Consider the following 19,744-nt stretch of genomic DNA (forward strand, 5'->3'; position numbering starts at 1 on the left):
TTTGAATATTTGAATGTATTTTTAAATTAATGAAATTTAATTCATCAAAAGGCCTCTTCATTGCTCACACTGAAACATAAGGGGAATGTAGATGACGTTTTGAATTGGAATATACAACTCACAAATTTTGTTTAAAAGCAATTTTATGTGTATATATGAAATGTTTCAAATTTAATAAGATTTGTCTTCATAAGAGGCCAAAAATAATTTTATTAAAAATATACACAGAAATACAATAGAAATATTTTCAGCCACCACTAAAACAAGTGTTCATTAAGGGTAGAGATAGTTATTGATCCCTATTTAGCTATTTAAATTCACACAAAAAATTTTAGTAAGAGTAATTTTCTTAAAACAGCAGCAAATAATGAACTTTCCTTGGGAAAACATTTTTCAAACAACATTTACAAATATTCTGATGATTTGCCTTTTATATTGAAGTTAATAATGAAGCATATTCATCTTATTTGCAAAAGTTATTTCTCCAGTCTGCATTCACTGTTTTGAATTTTTTAATATGCACAGGCCATATTCTCTATATTCTCTTTTGAATAATTTCATGCTCACTACTGTTGACACTAAATTGTAATTTTTTACACTTATAATTATTTCATATGTCAAACAGAATATTGAGATGGACGATCAAGTTTATTCACAAATGATTTTGAATATATTTCTTTAAACAGACTTTCTCAAGAATTTCCATTTTGCTTCAAAAATTTACACAGTACCATATAGCTCACACATACAGTGCAGAGCAAGAATGTACATATTCTTAAGTATTCATGTATGAGAAGAGAATGAAATGGGACATAATATCAGTACCAGTATAACAAAAGTTAGTAATTTAGAAAGGAACATGAAGTAATATTTTTATTCCACTTTTTCTTCTGCCTTTGTTTTTATGAAGAACTCTGGTTTGTAGATACAACGATAGACCAAGAGCTGAGGAAGAACTCCATATGCTATGTTTAATGCTAAAAAAAGGATTTTTGCTTCTTCGGGGACTCTGTAGACATAAGCAGTTCTAGCATGAAGAGAAGCACCAATGTGAGAAAACTGAGCCTGTTGCATAAAAAAAAAAAAAATGGGGTAAGCATGAAACATGTTCAGTTGGATGCACGATGAGTTCTGAATGGTTCATTCAGGCTACGTTTCTGTGCCCTCAAAACCAGTCTCACCTGCAGGCAAAATACCTTCAAACAATCCAGAGTCTTTAATGTGAGAGTCTTTCATTAAATTTAGTCTTTGATTAAATTTAGGGCCATTCTTGATATGACTGTTCAAATAAAGTAGATATTATTTCGTGTAGTTTTATCATGCCAGTTGTGTTTTTAACCATCAAGTGCCCTTTACCAAACATTAGTGGCTCAATCTAATAGAAAAATCTGAATAAAATCTCAATTTTTTTTCTGATTTGCATTCTGGAGATCCTACATAGAGACTCAGTTGTGGTTCACAAATTGAGTTCCAATAAAAATGAGGAAAGTGCAGAGTTTTAAAAAACTAAAATATTTTTAGCATAACAAACTATTGAAAGGGAAGCACTGGGGGGACCTCAGCTTCATTTATCAGTCTTTCATCTACTCCTTGGAGCAAGAGCTTCTACCCTTTCCCTATGTGTTTTTTGTTTATTCATTTATTCATGTATTTGTTTTTTCTGCGGCTTTTAAAATATTAAGGGTTGTTTGTAAGATAAGGTCGTTACCAATTTGGGTGGAGGTAGGAGTACAGTTGCTCTTTGTAAAATGGCAAATGTACATGCAGGCAACCTTTTTAAATCAAATTATAATTTATTTGGAAGTATGACTTGTCAGCATTATCTGCATTTGCAAAATGGCCTCCCTCTCTACTTATATACTTGTTCAGAAAACACATTCAGAATGTGCCAACTGGTCTTTTTTGATATTTTTTGCAAGCACAGAGGAAAACCGTATTGGAAAGGGTAAAACAGACCACAGCAGGATTAAAAGCTCCTGTCAGAAAATTTCCTCAGAAGGCTTGTATCATTACAAAATGTACCCCTGGAGTCTGCATTTTCATATCTTGCTGAAATTCAAGATATACATGAATAAAGGATTGGGAATCTAAATGTATTAAGTAGTAAATTATCAGTTCATCAGGATCAAAGAGACAAAAGACGGAACTATAGAGAAGGCATAGAAGTAACAAGAATGAAGAATTAAATAATTTGCTTTAAATACATATAAGTTATTTTATATTTCTTTCCGTATGAAACCAATGTATTCTGCTGAGTGATTCACAGATAAAGGTGTTTACTCATCACTTGACTTCACCATGGCAAGAAAAGGACAAGTTTTTTTAAGTAGCGTCTTTATGAATTTTTTATCAGTGGCAAATATTTTAATGGGCTGCATTTTTACAAATTCCTGGTATATTCTAGAGACCTGTGGTACATGTTTGCTACTCTGGAAATAGAAATTAGCATGATGTATTGCCAAGGACCAACACGTGGATTGTCTACATTGTGATCCATGAGGCACTGAGAGGACTCGGCCCTCAGATACACCTCCCCTGGGTAGATGCCCAGGCAGAACCCAGCAAATGTATTTGCATCTCCGGGCTCCAAGGGCAAAAAACCTTGAGAGTAAAGGGCACTTTCAGGGCTGCCCTGAGGAGGTGCATTCTGGACATTCTAGGAACTCTGAGCAGGAACATGGCTCCCATACTATTTTTCCTTAGGGCCTGTTTTGAATAATAGTGTTTTTCTGAATATATAACCAAGCATTTTCTTCTGGACTAGAAGCCAAATTCGATCCCTGGTTTTCAGAAATGTGGGTTTGGTGGTTCTATCTTTATAGATACTTATACACATCACAAAATCACCAAATTTGGGGAAATGCCAACCATACTTTAAGAGAATAAAGATGAGCAGTTGTGCCTACTTGCATAGGGAAGCCTGCATAAAAAGTCAGTGATTCCTTAGGCTCTTTTCCTGCACTAACCAGTGCAGTTAATACCTCATTTTCATGAACAGCAAACTCGTGGCAACATTAAATGAATCATGGCCGGGCACAGTGGCTCATGCCTGTAATCCCAGCACTCTTGGAGGCCGAGGCGGGTGGATCACCTGAGGTCAGGAGTTCAGGACCACCCTGGCCAACGTAGTGAAACCCCATCTCTACTAAAAATAAAAAAAATTAGCCGGGCGTGGTGGTGGGCGCCTGTAATCTCAGCTACTCGGGAGGCTGAGGCAGGAAAATTGCTTGAACCTGGGAGTGGAGGTTGCATTGAGCCAAGATTGCACCATTGCACTCCAGCCTGGGTGACAGAGCAAGACTCTGTCTTAAAAAAAAAAAAAAAAAAAAGATTCATGTCCTTAGATTGTAAGCCCACTGGGCAGGTACTGTGTCTAATGTTTTGTGTGGCACCTATCACATTACTAGAGCTCAATAAACATTCAACAACAATGGACTTGTGACTGTCAAAATACATGAAGGGTCTACAAAGCTTTTCTCTATTTTTGTATGTATTTTAGTAGGCCTCTTTATTCAGAATTATTAAGGCACAAACATTTTAACATTCATAATCAAAAGAGGCATTTGTATGTGAGAGAACTCTAAGGCCAGTTGTGTGCAGCTCCCAGTACTGCTCATAGTCCTAATGGATGTACTTATGGTAGCCACACTTCTAGCTGAGTGAGTACCTGACCATAGCTTTCTCCTAAGGCATAAGATGTTAAGTGTTCAGGAGGAAGTTCAGATAAACCTCAGTCTCACCTGAGGAGGTTTCTCTTCCCAAGCACATAGCTAATAAGGGGCTGCAGGTTGTCTCCTGGGTGGTGTTCCCAGCAGCACGAGACCTCTCATGTCAGGACCTGAAGAGCTCAGCCTGAGCCTGTGCTGGGGTCAGGTGGCTCAGTGAACTCAGTGCTGCTGAATTAACAGGAGGCCCAGGATTACAGATATGAATTGTTGATCCTAGAAATTTATCCAGAATTTAGCAATGTGAGGTTGAGTCTCTAATAATTTTTCTTCTACTTCATTCTAAATCATTTTCACCTTACAGAAATAATTAAGAGATATATCTGATTTTTTTTTAAAGGATGGAGTGGCAAATGAGACAATAAGGTGAACAAAGGTTAAATTTTAAGAGCTGTTTTCTTACATGTATAGCGACAATCTGTAAAGGATAACTAAAAAAGTTAATGCTTTTTCCAGAAAGAAGAACTGAAAGAGTGTTATATGTCCATGTGAATGTTATAGGCAGAAAACTTAGGTGATCATTGGGATGACAGCCAGGGTCTTTTGCTAATACAGTATAAATAGCTAATCCAGAACTGTATTATCTTTTCTTAGAGTTTTTTGAGCAACATAGCTTATTGGTTCACAACACTGACTTTGGAACTAGACATCCAGAGTCAAATCACAACTCCACTACAAACCAGCTGTATGGCCTTGGGTGAGGTGTGGAACCCACCTCATAGGTTGTTTTGAGGGTTCAGTGAATTGATGTTTGTGATATGCTTAGACAGTGCCAAGCACTTGGGGCTATTCTGTAGACACAAATACAAAACTAAAATACCCATTCATGATCTGGTGCTTGACTCTGTAGAAAACCTGGGCCTTTGTTTTTAGATCCTCTTGACCTTTTGACCTTTTTACTGTTAAGTGTCTCCATGAAAGGATAAGCACATAAAGATATTAAATCCAGTATTGATTTAATACTAAATAAAGATGTTTAGCAATGAATCACACCAGAAGCAAATGAAGAAAACAAGATTTGCATTAGTATCCCAACTTAGCCGTGTTCTTCCTAAACCTTTACTTTCAGATTTTTCTTAATGTCTCCATGAGGGAAAAACCATATGAAATTTACTTCCAGGCTGAGCATGGTGGCTCATACCTGTAATCCCAGCACTTTGGGAGGCCAAGGCAGGAGGGTCACTTGAGTCCAGAAGTTTGAGACCAACCTGGGCAACACAGCAAGACCCTGTCTCAATTTTAAAAAAGTAAATTTACTTCAGTAGAGTTAACTCTTCACAACCAAATTATTCACACATAAGCTTCCATATCACTTTGTGAGAAAAAGACATGGCATAGCACCTACATAACCAGGGAGTTAGAGAGTCTGAGGGCCACACCTGACTGAAGTAACTGAACCTGCTTTGCTGGCTGTGGGATGGCAGGCTCCTTACCAAGCCCATGGTGAGTCTGTCCCAAAGCTTTCCCCCAGTTTCTTTGTTTTCTTGATAATTATATACAATACACATAATTTAGTTTGTCTAATTTGTAACAGGTTACAACATAAGGCATTTCTCCAAACTCTTACTGGGAATCTTCTACTAGTAATAATAGCAACAAAGAGTTTACATAGCTGTTATGTGCCAGGCACTGTTCTAAGCCCTTTACATATATTACCTCATCCAGCCCTCACAGCAATTCCATGAGAAAGCTACCGTTATTATCCTCACTTTACAGAAGAGGAAACTGAGGATCAGAGAGGTAAAGTAGCCAAGGTCATTGTGCTCATCAGCAACAGGCTAGAGTCTGAACCAGTCCACCTCCAGAGCTTATGCTTCTAACTATATGAACTCTACTGGCTCTGACTTTTTTTCATTTTCATTGATATTTTAGCAGAGAAAATGCTTCAACTGAGGAAATGCTAATAAGTGGATCTAAGCAGCCTCTAATGCCTTTCAGATTACACTTGCAGCTTTAATCCTATAGTTAGCATTTTATATGAAAAGATACCTGGGTTATGAGTAAGTCCCCAGTGGAACTCTTTGGTCTAAAATGTGTCCTGGTTTCATTTTATTCAATCTTCTTTTACTCTTTCCTTGATCTTTTGATTTCTTAAGGCAGCAGATTTGGCAGACTCCTACATGGTCTGAAATCAAGGCCCCAGTAACTACTCACTCTTTCTTTTTTTTGAGACAGTTTCGCTCTGTCACCCAGGCTGGAGTGCAGTGGTGTGATCTCGGCTCACTGCAGCCTCCACTTTGTGGGTTCAAGCAATTCTCCTGCCTCAGCCTCCCAAGTAGCTGGGATTATAGATGCCCACCACCACGCCCAGCTAATTTTTTGTATTTTTAGTAGAGATGGGATTTTGTCATGTTGGCCAGGCTGGTCTCAAACTCCTGATCTCAGGTAATCCACCTGCCTCGTCCTCCCAAAGTGCTGGGATTATAGGTGTGAGCCACCATGCCCGGCTACTACTCAATATTTCTTGCATTGGCCTATACTGATCAAGAATGAATTCAAAGGTGTGTTTTTTTCCTTACTAAGTTGCATAGATTCTTCAGAGTTTGCTAGATGTTTCAATAAAAGTAAGTTTTAGTAAAGTTAGTGGGATCATGAATGCATAAGGCTTCTAAATAAGAATGGCAATTTTAGCAAGCAAAGATGCTGATTAAAGTTACAGAAAAATGCTTTTTTTTTTGCTTTTTTTTTTTTTTTTTTTTTGGTAGTGGTGGAGAGATAGGGTCTCTCTCTGTCACCGCCCAGGCTGGAGAGTGCAGTGATGCAATCTCGGCTCACTGCAACCTCTGCTGCCTGGATTCAAGCGATCCTCCCACCTCAGCCTTCCTATTAGCTGGGACTACAAGCACATGCCATCATGCCAGCCTAATTTTTGTATTTTTTTGTAGAGACAGGGTTTTACCATGTTACCCAGGCTGGTTTCAAACTCCTGACTGCAAGCAATCCACCCACCTTGGGCTCCCAAAGTGCTGGGATTACAGGCGTGAGCCACCATGCCTGGCTGGAGAGTGCTTTCTGTGATGAATGTGTAAGGTACTCTCATAAGATGAGACTCCATTTCATAAGCACATACTTTTGCTAAGTGAAAAACAAATCACATAACTAATTCATTATTCTGGTCGTATACATTGTTTTGTTGCAGCATGGTTTCTAACTTTTCCTTAGTCTACACACTGTAAGTAGGTAGATATTAAAGCCCAGCCAAGAGCTATGGGAATTAGACCCATAATCCTTTACTCAATCTGTCTTCACCTACTGGGCTGGGAGAAACATCCTGACATTTACAGGATCTGGTCCTTAGCCTTAGGCTCTGGATCTGGGTATTCACCATCAAGAGGGGCTTCAGGCTGCCTTAACAAACTGGGCAATGATGGATAAGCCCCAGGATGCCTGATGTCTGACATGAATGGGGTAATGCCCCTGCAGCTGCTAGCTGCTCTGTAGTCCACACTGCCCTTCTCAGAACCACTTGGCTGGAGTAGTAAGTGCCCATCTGCAAGCTTAGCTTCACCAACAAATTAGGGTTCGTCTTACTGCTACAGGCTCACCACACCCATTTTCCTCCAAGCTATGACCTTCCTAAGCTTCCTGACTGTTGACCCTGGCCATGTGACTAGGCTTTTGTCTAGGTTTTCCTGCCGTTTCCATTTGTCTCCTGAGACTTAACCAGGCCCAACATCTGGTCTCTTTAACCAGCCTGCTGGCTGATGACACTTAGTGTTCCTGCCTCAGGGACTGGTACCAGGCTGACCAAGGCACATGGCAGGTAGAGGAGGCCTGATTGTGCAGGCAAAACACAAGGTGATAGGTGTCAAACAGAACAGCTGTCAAACTGAACAGTCTAATCCTCTAAAGAAAGGGCTGGCAAGAGTGAAGTGGGTATGCGGCCATCTGTCCTGAAGGATACAGGAGAATAAGGCAGGGGAACCCGGCCAAATAAAAGCCAAGACTTACTCTGCCATCAGACCTGCTGCGTATGCCCACACCTCAGTGTTTCCCTGGGTTATTCCCTGGAGAGGCTCAGCCTAATAAAGCCCCATTTGGCCCTCAGAGTCCAACTCAGAATGTCACTGCCTTCCACCCACAAGGTTCTCCAACACTTCATAACTACGTACAGTCTTTTGTGCTGTAGGACTCTGTGCCATAGTTCATTGTTTGCATGGGGTGGGCGAGATAACACAATAAAGAAGAATATGAGGTTTGGAGTCAGGATTTCATAACCCTATTCTGCCATTTAATAACTCTGTAATCTAAGGCAAATAATTTCAGGTGTCCTGAGCCTCCGCTTCCTCACGTTTATATTGGGATTTTTTTTCAAAGCTATTACAAAAGATAATACGATGTGTCCATTGTGCTGTTTATTATGAGGCAGGCAGGAAGACCACAGTAACCAGCCTCCCCTGCAGTTGACCTGGTGCCAGGCCTGGATCCTGAAAATATCCCACATGATCTTTGCATAAACAGGAAATGAAATTTTACTGTGTTAAGCTACACTGAGTATTTGTTACAGCAGCAGAGCACATAGCCTATCCTTAGACAAATAGGTAAGTAAAACTTTTAACGTGGTTTGCCTGGCACGAAGTAAGGTGATGAGAGCTCAGACTAGTGTAGGGGCAGCGGAACTGGAAAAAAAAAAAAATGGATTGGAGAATCACTGGAGTAAAACTAACTGGACCTGGTTGGGTGTGGTGGCTCACACCTGTAATCCCACCACTTTGGGAGGCTGAGGCAGGAGGATTACTTGAAGCAGGCATTTGAGAATAACCTGGGCAACAAAATAAGATCCCATCTCTTAAAAAAATTTTAAAATTAGCTGTGTGCAGTGGTCTTTGTCTGTAGTCCCAGCTACTCTGGAGACTGAGGCAGGAGGATTGCTTGAGCCTAGGAGTCTGAGACTGCGGTGAGCTATGACTATGCCATCACACTCCAGCCTGGGAGATGGAGCAAGACCCTGTCTCTTTTTAAAAAAAAAAAAAAAAAAAAAACCGAACTTAGTGGTGGTCTAGATGTAGAGGATGAGGAGTGTAAATAATTACTCCAACTTTCTGGCTTGAGTTGCTGGATGCAATTGGGCTATTTACACAGATAATGAAAAAAATGGAAGAGAAGTTGTGGGGAGGATCCGGTCCTATTTTATATATTAAATATGAGGTGCTAGTGAGGCATGCAAGTAAAAAGACTTGAGTTTGGAATACAGGAGTCTGGGAACAGTTTGGGCTGAAGGTAGAAAATTGGAAGTCATTAGCTTATAGTTGGTATTGAAAGATACAAAGATAAAGACCTAAAATATACAAATAAAGCCCAAGGACTGAGGAATCGGGTATTTAGAGGTCTGCAAAGGAAAAACAACCAGCAAAGAGCAATAAATGTTAGTTCTCTTCCTTCTTAAGCCCCTCGAGGAAAGGACAGGAACCATTGCTTCTGGATGCTACATCAACTTTTTTGATATTACTATGCTAATTTTGTAATTAAGAATTACCTCAAACTGAAAGGATTTAATGCATTGACCCCTTAAATACTATATTTTTCAACCCTGTGAATTCTAGTATGTCTTGCAATCGTAGTTATTATACCATGCATATAATTGACTGTACAAGCCTACAGTTTCTGGATGAACCTCATTTCAGTTTGAATGATTGTCTTCCTGAATAGGAAATTACAGCATACATCTAAAAATTCTCTTTTCTTCATTAGTAATCTCAAAAACATAATTCCTTTATGTACGATTTTTGGTTTCCTATAGCATTCTTAAAACTGCTTGAAAAGAACAAGATGGAGCTAAAGTTTTTAAACAATAAGTTCATTTGTTTTATTTCTAGTAAGAAAAAACAATGAAATTAATTTTCTTCCTTGTTCAGATTGATTTGTTTTGCTAATTATCTTGTAAAAATGTGCTTTATGTTATATATGAAGTTCTCCATAGATAATTTCATTTTCAGTCAAATGCAGTAAGCATTCACTGAACACCTACTCTAGGCCAAATATTTGGCAAGGTGCCAGTGGAAAAGGAATCAACTGATAGGCCCAGAACATTTTTTAAACCACTTTCCCTGGTTCTGTATAACACAGTGTAGTGGAATTCTGAAGTCTTACATTTGGATGGACATTTTGAAGGTAACAGCTCAATCTTTTTTTAGTAGCCATGGTATTCAGAGATTGTGAAACAATCCTATAAAACAATGCCGCATGCTGGGTGTGTAACCTTGGGCAAATCATTTAACTTCACTGGGCCTTAGTTTCCTCATCTGTGTAACTGGGTTGGCATATCTACCATATAGTTATTGTGAGATTTAAATAAAATGTACTTGCAGAAATGTCTTCCGAAGAACTGCAAAACCAAAGGTGACATGTCTAATAGCTATCTCCTACTCTAAAACACTGAGAAGTTTTTCATATATTCAACAATGACACCTAGACCACAAGTAAACCTTCTCAACAGAATATTCTTAGTACCTGAGCCAGACCTCCAGCATGTATCAATGTGATGTCAGGCATCCAGGAACATCCAGGAACCACTAAGCCATACAGTGCAGTCACAAAGTAAGGAACAGAATAGAACATATATGCCAGCATCTGTATAGAACAGAGAAATAATATCAGCAAATCAGCAGTTAACTTGGCCTGACTAAAAAGTACAAAAAAATAAACATTTTCATCTTTGAAAATATTAATTCCTATTTCCTATATGGGACCCATTTTTTTTACTTTTATTTTTTTTATTTTTATTTATTTGTATGTATTTATTTTGAGATGGAGTCTTGCTCTGTCCCCCAGGCTGGGGTGCAGTGGCGCGATCTCAGCTCACTGCAACCTCCACTTCCCAGGTTCAAGCAATTATCCTGCCTCAGCCTCCTGAGTAGCTGGGATTACAGGCGTGTGCCACCATGCCCGGATAGTTGTTTGTATTTTTTCAGTAGAGATGGGATTTCACTGTGCTGGCCAGGCTGGTTTCAAACTCCTGACCACATGGTCAACCTGCCTCAGCCTCCCAAAGTGCTGGGATTACAGGTATGAGCCACCGCACCCAGCTGGAACCCATTTTTTAAAAGAAAATTAATGTTAGAAAAATCTTAGGCCTCATAACTACTTGACCTGAATTTTAGGATAAGCAGCAGGATCCTTTAGATAGGGCTCTTGAAATTGCGTATATAATCGGCAGAGCTCAGATGGGCAATCCAAAGCAATCTAAGAACAAAAATAAACTCATTATAAAAATACAATCACATCTGGTTCTTAGGTTTGCTGATAAGGCTAAATGGGCCAGGTTTAGTCACAAGCTGCTTTGCTATTTAACAAAATGTGTGCATTGTAGAGACTCATCAATGATGGAAATATTTTACACATTTTTTCTAAGGAGATTAAGCAAAGGTTAATTATGGTGCAGGAAATGGTAACTAATGCCCTATTCTTGGGTACCTTTCAGATATTCAGAGTTTTAAGTATCTAGGTTTGGCTAGCCAAAGCACAGCTTGCTAAGTTATGAGTTTCACTTTTCCTGGAAATAACTAGCCCGCTATTCCCCACAGGAAGAAAAGTATATTTCCACACCAAATTCATCTTACTATGCATTGCAAGATTTGAAAATAGCACCTCCTGTCTCTAGTGCCTCATAGAGTATATAGCCTTTGGAGGCAGTAAAAGATAATGATTTGAAAGCAGCGTCCTCTTGCCTGAAAGTCTCTTTGGCACCTTACTAGGTCCCCTCTGAGTCACCTTCCTCCCCTCAGGCACCATTCCTCATGTCTTTGGCCATAAATGTTGTCCCACCTGGATGACATATATGAACACAGGCCAATGGCAGAGTGGTAAAAATGGCCCCAATCCAAAAGCCCCCTACCCACCTTGCATACACACTCACACATGCACACATTTTTCTCATGTGCACAGGGAAGGGGATATGTCTATGCAAGAATACAGGTGGGGCCCACTTTTTTTTTGTTGTTTGAACCTACAACAAACTAACCAAAGAATGGTTTCAGTGGCCCTGTGGTCCAAGCAAAGCTATGGCCTTGCCTTCTCTTCCCCATGCCCCTCCTCCTGTTAGCCAACCCAACTCTCCTCCAGAAAGTTTCTGACATTCCACAGATAAAGATAACTCTTAAAACAGCTTCTCCCCCTGAACCCAGCCTGCTGCACAGGCCCCCAGTAGCCCAAGACCCTGAAATGATAAAAGTCACCCACATGGGCTTACACTTGCCACTCTACCCTCCAACTGTTATGCACGCCAACAGGCTTAGAAGAGAAATTGTCACTGAAGCTGAATATAATTAACGATATAATTTTGATTTTCCCAAATGTATTTCTACTAAGAAGAAATCATCAAACTGGGCCATTGTGAAGGATCACTGATCAATAAAAATCCTAACAGTAATCATTTACTATGTATAAGAGCCTCTACCAAGTGTTTGGTGTACATTATTTAATCTCCAAAACAATACTGTTAAGGTGTAGGTAGTGTTATTTTACAGAGAAGAAAACAGAGTCAAAGAGTTAAGTAGTTTTTCCAAGGCCACACAGCTAGTAAATGGCCAGGATTCTAACTCCAAAGCCTGTGAGTCTTTTTCTTAACCTCTGCAGTAAAATATTAAAAAAGAGAAGATAGAAAATATGAAATGCCCACATGTCTTTAATGTATTTCAGTCACATCAATACAGTACTCCAGGCCTGAGCTGAATTTACTCAACACTATTCTTATCAGTGAGACATTCCCATAACCCAACATACACGTGAATTGTTGAGCTCGTACGCCTTCCTCAACCCCATCGCCCCTATCCCGAGAACGCAGGGATGCTCTGTGCCACAGTTGTGTTGCAGTCCTAGGGTGCCATCCTTACCAAAGATATTTCCATTTAAATCCGAAACATCAAAAGAATAATAGAGACTCCAATGGCTGATTTTTTAGATGCCCTAAAATGGGGAAGAAGATGCGTCTGAGTAGAGCTTGATCTAAGGAAGGAGGAGGTGACAGCAGGAGGCTGAGGTAGGGAGCAGCAGGAAGTAGGTCCGGGGCTCCAGGCTTTGATGGGAGGAATGGTTTGTTAGTTTGCTAAGAAGTCTGATGGAAAAACAAAAACATATTTCTAAGGTTTTTCCATTTGGAAATATGAGTAGTATCACAATGTTACATTATTATTATCTGTTATGCTTACCAAGCCTCTGAACAGGCAAAATCCAGTTGCCAGGAGGAGACACACGACCAACATTAAATCAAATGGTCTTCTCAGCAGGTCTTTCGCTTGGGCTTCTTGAATAACCTAAAATAGAGTTTGTACCTAAAGAGCAGGCCCAAAGTGCCAAAGAAGAATCTGAAATCTGAAACATTAAATGTCATGATGATGGATAAGAGAATTTTGAAGATTCACAATTTATATCATAAGTCATTGGCCATGGAACTTTAGGAAAATCATTTCCTTCCTCAAGTCTCAGTTTCCTTATCTGTGAAATGAAGAATTTGGGCTAAATGATCTCTCGAAGGGCCCTCATAGCTCTATGAGTCCACATTTTTTCTTGAAATGACATTTTAATGATAAGAAATTTTAAAAGCAAACCATAAACCTGCCACATCACTATTAACCATTGGTATACTTTTCCAGTAATACATGTAGTAGATATACACATACACACACACGCACGCACACACACACTACATACATATATACACACACATATATCTATATTTTTCACAAAATTAGGACTTAGTATAAACAATTCTGTATTTGTTCTTTTTGCCCTCAACATCTGCCTATGTTGTAAACACTTTCTTACATGATTAAAAATATTCTAAAAGTGAATACCGTATGGAAACACCACACTTCAGCCATTCTCCCACTGTTGGATATTTAGGCATTTTTCACTGTTACACTTAATGTAATGATGAACAATTTTGTATGTAAATCTTTGGTGGTATCAGTGTGATGATTTCCTGAGGATAGGGATCTAGGAGCAGAATTATTGGGTTCCAGAATTATTCAGGTTGATAACATCGCCAAATTGCTTTGCAGAACAATTCTGAATGTATGTTCCTGTCAGCACTGTATGACAATGCTGCTTGGCCCTGGCTGTCACTGTGTTTTCACATTAAAAATGATGATAAGCAATTCTGCATGCCTCATGGCATACCTACTCTGTTGACACACTGACATGGAAACTTTAAAAGCAGTGGAGCCGGGACTAAGCGTGGATTGACTATTTGCTTTTTCTTTTTAACAGCCACCTCTTTCCTCAGAGGGATGTAAGAGAGTACCAGCTGTCAGTGTGCCAGCCTGAGTTTACATAGCAGCTGTCTAAATGTTTACACATGAAGTATTTGTCAATTAAAATGTATTTTAATGAATTTTATTGAAAACATTTTATAAAATGAATAGTCGTATTCTGATTATCTCTAGTAATTCATATTTTCATATATCAGTTTTGCTTAAAAGATCTTGCTAAATAATCTAATGCCTAGAAAAGGGAAGGAAACAGAGAAACTAGCTTAGAAATGAAGGCCTTAACAGAGTATCTGCCAGGCCAGTGTTGTTTCACCTTGACCACCCTGGCTGTGAATGGAAGGGGAGGTGTCTCAGATGTCCTGTAGCCAGTCTCCTTGGGTCTGGATCTCTGGAGTCGAGATTGTATGGCTGTGTAGATTACCTTGAGGAGCAGTATCCCTCCAGTGTCCTCTTGGGGTAGTAAATGCATAGGTGTCACAGAGGAACCCAGGTGCTCAAAATCCAGGCCATTAACAACCCTAGATGAACCACATACTATGGACTTCACTTGACACACTAATGCAGAATCTGATGGTTAGAGGCAGTGTGACCACTGGCACAGGAAGCTCCCCAAAGTATGGCCTTGCCAACAGAAGCAGATGTATTCAGACAGAAACAGACCTTCTTGCCCACATTAACTAAGATGTAAGCTAATGCTGCATAATCAAAACAGTCACACTGTTTGGATACCCCAAATGCTCCAGTCCACAGAGGCACAGTTCAATTCAGCAGCCAGTGGATGCGAATGAACCCTATGAGTTTGAGAACAGGGTACATCAAAACTTAATAAAATCACCTTTGAGGGGTAATTATAATTTTCTGATGGCTGATTATAGATTCTGAAACCAGCCCAGACAGGAAGACAAGTATATGGTATGCTTAAGAAAAAAGCAGGGCAAATTCGTGTTCCATACTTCCCTATTTAAAAGAGAGAAAGAGAAAGAAGTTACCAAAAGCATATCTAACACAAGTAATATTTAGGATACCTCCCCATCTCAGGTCATCTAAAATTTTGCTATGGGCCAGACAATATTTTTAATGAGGCCAAATTAAAAAGGTCAATTTAAAATACTAGATGTATATTAACAGGCATGTCCTGCCTACAGTAATCTGCTTGAGCCCAGGAGGTCAAGGCTGCAGTAAGCTATGGCTGTACCGCTGCAACCCAGCCTGGGCAACAGAGTGAGATCCTGTCTTAAAAAAATATGTCTAGATAGATATCTATATATGTTTGTATGTAGCTATCTCCCTATATATATAATATCCTGATTTCCTGCATACATTAATAATGTACTTATAATTTCCAAGTACATTTTTGGAGTTCTCATCGTGTGTCAGGAGTTACATATTTGCACACTAAATATAGCCATAAACACCATACTCACTCCCTCGAGATCCTTCTAAAAAAATAGGAATCCCTGATACTTGACTGCCAAATTGTTCAATGCACACGTCTGGAAATTGCTCAAAAGCAGTTCTTAAAAGGTATTTTTTTAAAGGTGAGAAAAAGGAATTACTCTGCAAAACAGGTTTTTAGTAAGCGTGGAATCACCTGGTTCTATTATAACTAAAAGAGCTTCTCTATTTAAAAACAAGCCCCATTGTTTTAGAAAAGGAAAGTGAACTTTAAGATAAAGTATCTTACCTACAATGTTTCCTGGCACAAAAACAACAACACTCATAATAATAGATCCAACCCAATATAGGCCAATGGTTCTATATGTTTCCCTGTAACAACAACAAAAAAATCTTGACTTGGTATGTTTGTCTTAGAATACTAAGCAAAAAATGATCCTCAATATTATTTTTTATTCAAACTAGTAAAGTACATGAATCAAAACCTATTGAATCGAGAGGAATAAACACAGGGAGTCCTGGTTATCTAACTTCATTGCCACGTGATATACTATAGAACCTTCTTCGTGTCCTTTTAAATAGGAAATTATGCTTGCTATGTATTCTGTTAAACTACAACATGATCATCCCTGCTACAGGACTCCTGCATTTCCCTGTTGTGTGTGAAACTCAACAGCATGAAAGGAAAAAAGAAAGTTGAAAGAAGAAAGGAAATTGAATCCATATTTTTAATCATTGTAAGTATGAGTTATACTTACAATGATAATGTTAAATGGACTTTTCCTGGGGTCACAGAATATTGGCCAAAGCCCCAAAGGTGAAGACAAGTGACATGTACCCCATGTTGCAAAGGAGCTGCTAGACATATACCCCTAATCTTCAATGCTGACAAAAAGTTTGTTCAGGCAGGGCGTGGTGGCTCACGCCTGTAGTCCCAGGACTTTGAGAAGCTGAGGTGGATGGGTCACTTGAGGTCAGGAGTTTGAGACCAGCCTGGCCAACATGGTGAACCACCGTCTCTACTAAAACTACACACACATACAAAAATTAGCTGGGCATGGTGGCATGCACCTGTAATTCCAGCTACTCTGGAGGCTGAGGCAAGAGAAATGGTTGCATTCGGGAGGCATAGGTTGCGGTGAGCCAAGATCATGCCACTGCACTCCAGCCTGGGCGACAGAGCGAGAGACTGTCTCAAAAAAAAAAAAGTTCCTTCAATTGATAACCCCAATAACCCAGCTCCACACTATGTTAACAGGCTATGAGAAATTCAAAAGGAAATCCTCTGAAAGGAAACAAGGAGAATACTGTGTGGGTCCTGCCCCACCCTAGCCCTCAAGCCAAATGTAACTGGACCCCAAGAGGCCCATTCACAATGACTGGGATTGTAGGGAGGACAGATAAGAAGGAGCTGGAGCCGGGCGTGGTGGTTCACGCCTGTAATCCCAGCACTTTGGAAGGCTGAGGTGGGCAGATCACCAGAAGTCTGAAGTTTGAGACTGGCCTGGCCAACATGGTGAAAAAAATTTTTAGATTGTTGTACTAAAAATACAAAATTTGCGGGTGTAGTGGCACACGTCTGTAGTCCCAGCTTAGGCATGAGAATTGCCTGAACCCGGGAGGCGGAGGTTGCAGTGAGCCGAGATTGTGCCATTGCACTCCAGCCTGAGAGACAAGAGCAAAACCCTGTCTCAAAAAAAAAAAAAAAAATTAGCTGGAGCTGACCTTGAGTGCATGTTGGGAGTGAGGGAGATAGTTGGTTAAACTGCATTTCAACCTTGTATGGGGCAAGAATGCATGACTTTCTGTAACCCGGAAGCAAGTGGAGGCCTGAGAAGACGGCTGGACTTAAACGTTTTGAAAGGATCCCTCCCCAAAGGGTGCGCCTTCTGGGTTACAGGGGCCCCAGCAGAAAAAAGCTGTGGGTGGGCCACCATGGGCAGAAATTCAGCACAAGAGCATGTCGTTCACTTTAGGGATTAGTGCAATGCAGAAGCTCCTGTGGTTGGGGTCTCTAAAGAACTCACATGTGTGCCTCCCCAGACCAACCTCGCATATCATGATGGGGGTACTGCTACCCAAAAACAGCACCTTTCACATAAGACTCTTCCCCTGTTCCTTTAATCCCTTGTACATACACATCTACTCCCAAGGGGCCAGCTGCAGAGTGAGATGAGAGGAGTGAACGGACAGGCCATGTAGCCAAGCCTTAGTGCAAGCCAAGCCGCAGAGCTGTGCCTGATATGGGGAAGGACAGAAGCTTTAAACCAAAATGAAATTGCAGTTTGGAAATTCTGAAGTTTTGAAATGAAGTTTAAGATGTGCTTGGCTTTAATTGCTGAAAATAAAAATTATTCTTGTAAGACAACATAATCAGAAAGCGTAAAGGGTCTGCCCGAGCTATCACCATGCTGGGGAGCAATTCAGAGGGACATATTCAAAAGGCAGTGGTACAAGGAGGATAAAGCCACGTCTGACGTGCACCCATGGAACTTATATTCATGTCCAGTATACTTGCTTGCGTATTTGCCTCTATGCATAACGTTTCCTTACATACCCGCTTATCGGTTGCTAAGGTGGCAAAGGCACACACCAGGTGAACTGACTTACTCCCATGCTATGGCTGCCACCATCACCAGGTACATAAGATAATGAGCAGAGCCATCCCAGTAGCAGATCATGTGCCCATATGCAGTGTTCAGATACGGTTCACCCTAAAGAAAGCATTAAACAGAAGTACACTTTAAATAAGACCTGTAAATGCAGAACATCAGACCTGTATTGCAAGTAAAATAAAACAGCAGAAATAACTTGTGTTCATCTGCTAAGATGAAACTATTTCTTCAAAATTGGTAGGAACGTGAAAATACAACTTCATGCTGGAGCTGCCAAAACCAGGGTCTGGCCACAGAGGATGGAATTAGAGAATGCCTGGCCAATGGGCCCATGATGCATCAACATAGGTTTGTACTGTGATGCAAAGGCAGATGGCATGATAGGCAATCCCAGCTGTACGGCAAACTCATGGAGACCAAGCCAAATCTTTGACAAAAGGTGCTGGGCAGTGATCAGAGAGGTGATCAGGGATGACCCTGCTTTCCAGAGCCAGTGGCTGGCCTTAATAATTCATGCTGATCCCGTGGCTTGCTGGACTGGGCATGGCACAGCATGCATTCTCCACATACCGACACATAGGCAGGCAGGCACTGAACTCGGAGCTTCACACCCAACCCCTCCTTCTACCTTCCCAACAACCCAGTGGGATGGACAGGATTGAGTCCATTTTACAGATGAGGAAACAGAGGCTCTGAGAGATTACAAGACTTACCTAAGGTCACGTAGCTAGTGTACCTAGCAGAGAACAAGAAGAGCCGTACTTCTCCTGGGCAAATGTTAATGTTATGAACACGAGATTATATGACAAACTACAGTTCCCTTTTCTAGGTGGTTACATTTCCCTTTTCTAGGTGGTTACATTTCCAGGTGGCTTCTGGAAAGTCACTGGCAATTTTCCGTGCATTTCTACTTTTGTTTTGGCCCCACCTTGTTTTCCTTTCTTCTTTCTCCCCCGCTCATGCTGTCCTGGCTTGTTTCACACTGTAAGATGCCTTAAGTCCTTTCTACAACAAGGAAGAGTGCAGATCAACCAGCCCACCAATCAGCCAAGCAAGCAGGGCTTTCTTTCAAGTTTCATGCTCCCCTGGGGCAAGGACTGCTTTGTTATTTCTCCCACAGATCAAATCAAATTAAAATCAGAGGAGCAGGAAACAGAATCAAGGTTCTGCTTCTACACCCATGCCCGGCCCACGTCCTTTCTCTCGGACTTGCTGTGACTGAAGAATACATCCGATTTATGGTTTCAGACTTCCATTGCTAACACACCTGGCTCTCTGAGCCAGTGGTGGTCTCTCCTGGTAGCTTGATGAGCATCTTTAACTGCATGGTCCACAGGCCACAGGTTCTTTGAACTCGCCTGAACTCTTAATTCATCAGCGTCTCCCCTCAACTAGCCTCTCTCTCTCTTGCTCTCTCTGTACGCGTGTGTGTGTGTGTGTGTGTGTGTGTGTGTGTGTGCAGTGGCGCAATCATTGCTCACTGCAGTCTCAACTCCTGGCCTTAAGCGATCCTCCCACCTTTGTCTCCCAAAGCACTGAGATTACAGGCATGAGCCACCAGGCCAGCCATGGCCTCTCTATATTAATGATGATACCATTCAGCTTCCCAAGGTCAAAACCACATGGTCATTTTTTCATTCCTCATTCTCCTATGCAGTCTTTCAGCAAATCTATCAACTTTATCGCTACAATGTCACCCTGGCAATACTCCCTCTTCTTCACAGCATTAGGTCTAGCCCTCAGTGTCCCTCACTGGGCCACGGCTACATTCCCAAATGGTCTCCCTACCTCTATCCCCTCC

The 19,744-nt window shown here is 40.7% G+C and overlaps 1 protein-coding gene across 20 annotated transcripts in view; it reads right to left on the bottom strand.

The window, feature by feature from the left end:
• Positions 1-19,744, bottom strand: part of TM6SF1 (transmembrane 6 superfamily member 1) — a 49,026-nt gene that overhangs the window by 19,481 nt on the left and 9,801 nt on the right. For 5 of the 20 annotated variants that reach the window (XM_077940138.1, XM_015142885.3, XM_077940133.1 and 2 more), the window contains 7 exons: positions 17,939-18,042; positions 15,618-15,700; positions 14,769-14,890; positions 12,872-12,976; positions 10,815-10,907; positions 10,176-10,295; positions 191-1,065 (listed from right to left, as the gene is read on the bottom strand). In XM_077940138.1, coding sequence (XP_077796264.1) covers positions 874-1,065; positions 10,176-10,295; positions 10,815-10,907; positions 12,872-12,976; positions 14,769-14,890; positions 15,618-15,700; positions 17,939-18,042 — 819 coding nt within the window. In that variant the 3' untranslated portion in view covers positions 191-873. Of the gene's footprint in view, positions 1-190; positions 1,066-10,175; positions 10,296-10,814; positions 10,908-12,871; positions 12,977-14,246; positions 14,891-15,617; positions 15,722-17,885; positions 18,043-19,744 lie in introns of those variants that run through there. The other 15 variants (XM_028851248.2, XM_077940132.1, XM_028851250.2 and 12 more) reach the window with 9 other exon arrangements.

The sequence above is a fragment of the Macaca mulatta genome, chromosome 7 (genome assembly GCF_049350105.2).
Source record: "Macaca mulatta isolate MMU2019108-1 chromosome 7, T2T-MMU8v2.0, whole genome shotgun sequence".
Classification (NCBI taxonomy): Eukaryota; Metazoa; Chordata; class Mammalia; order Primates; family Cercopithecidae; genus Macaca; species Macaca mulatta.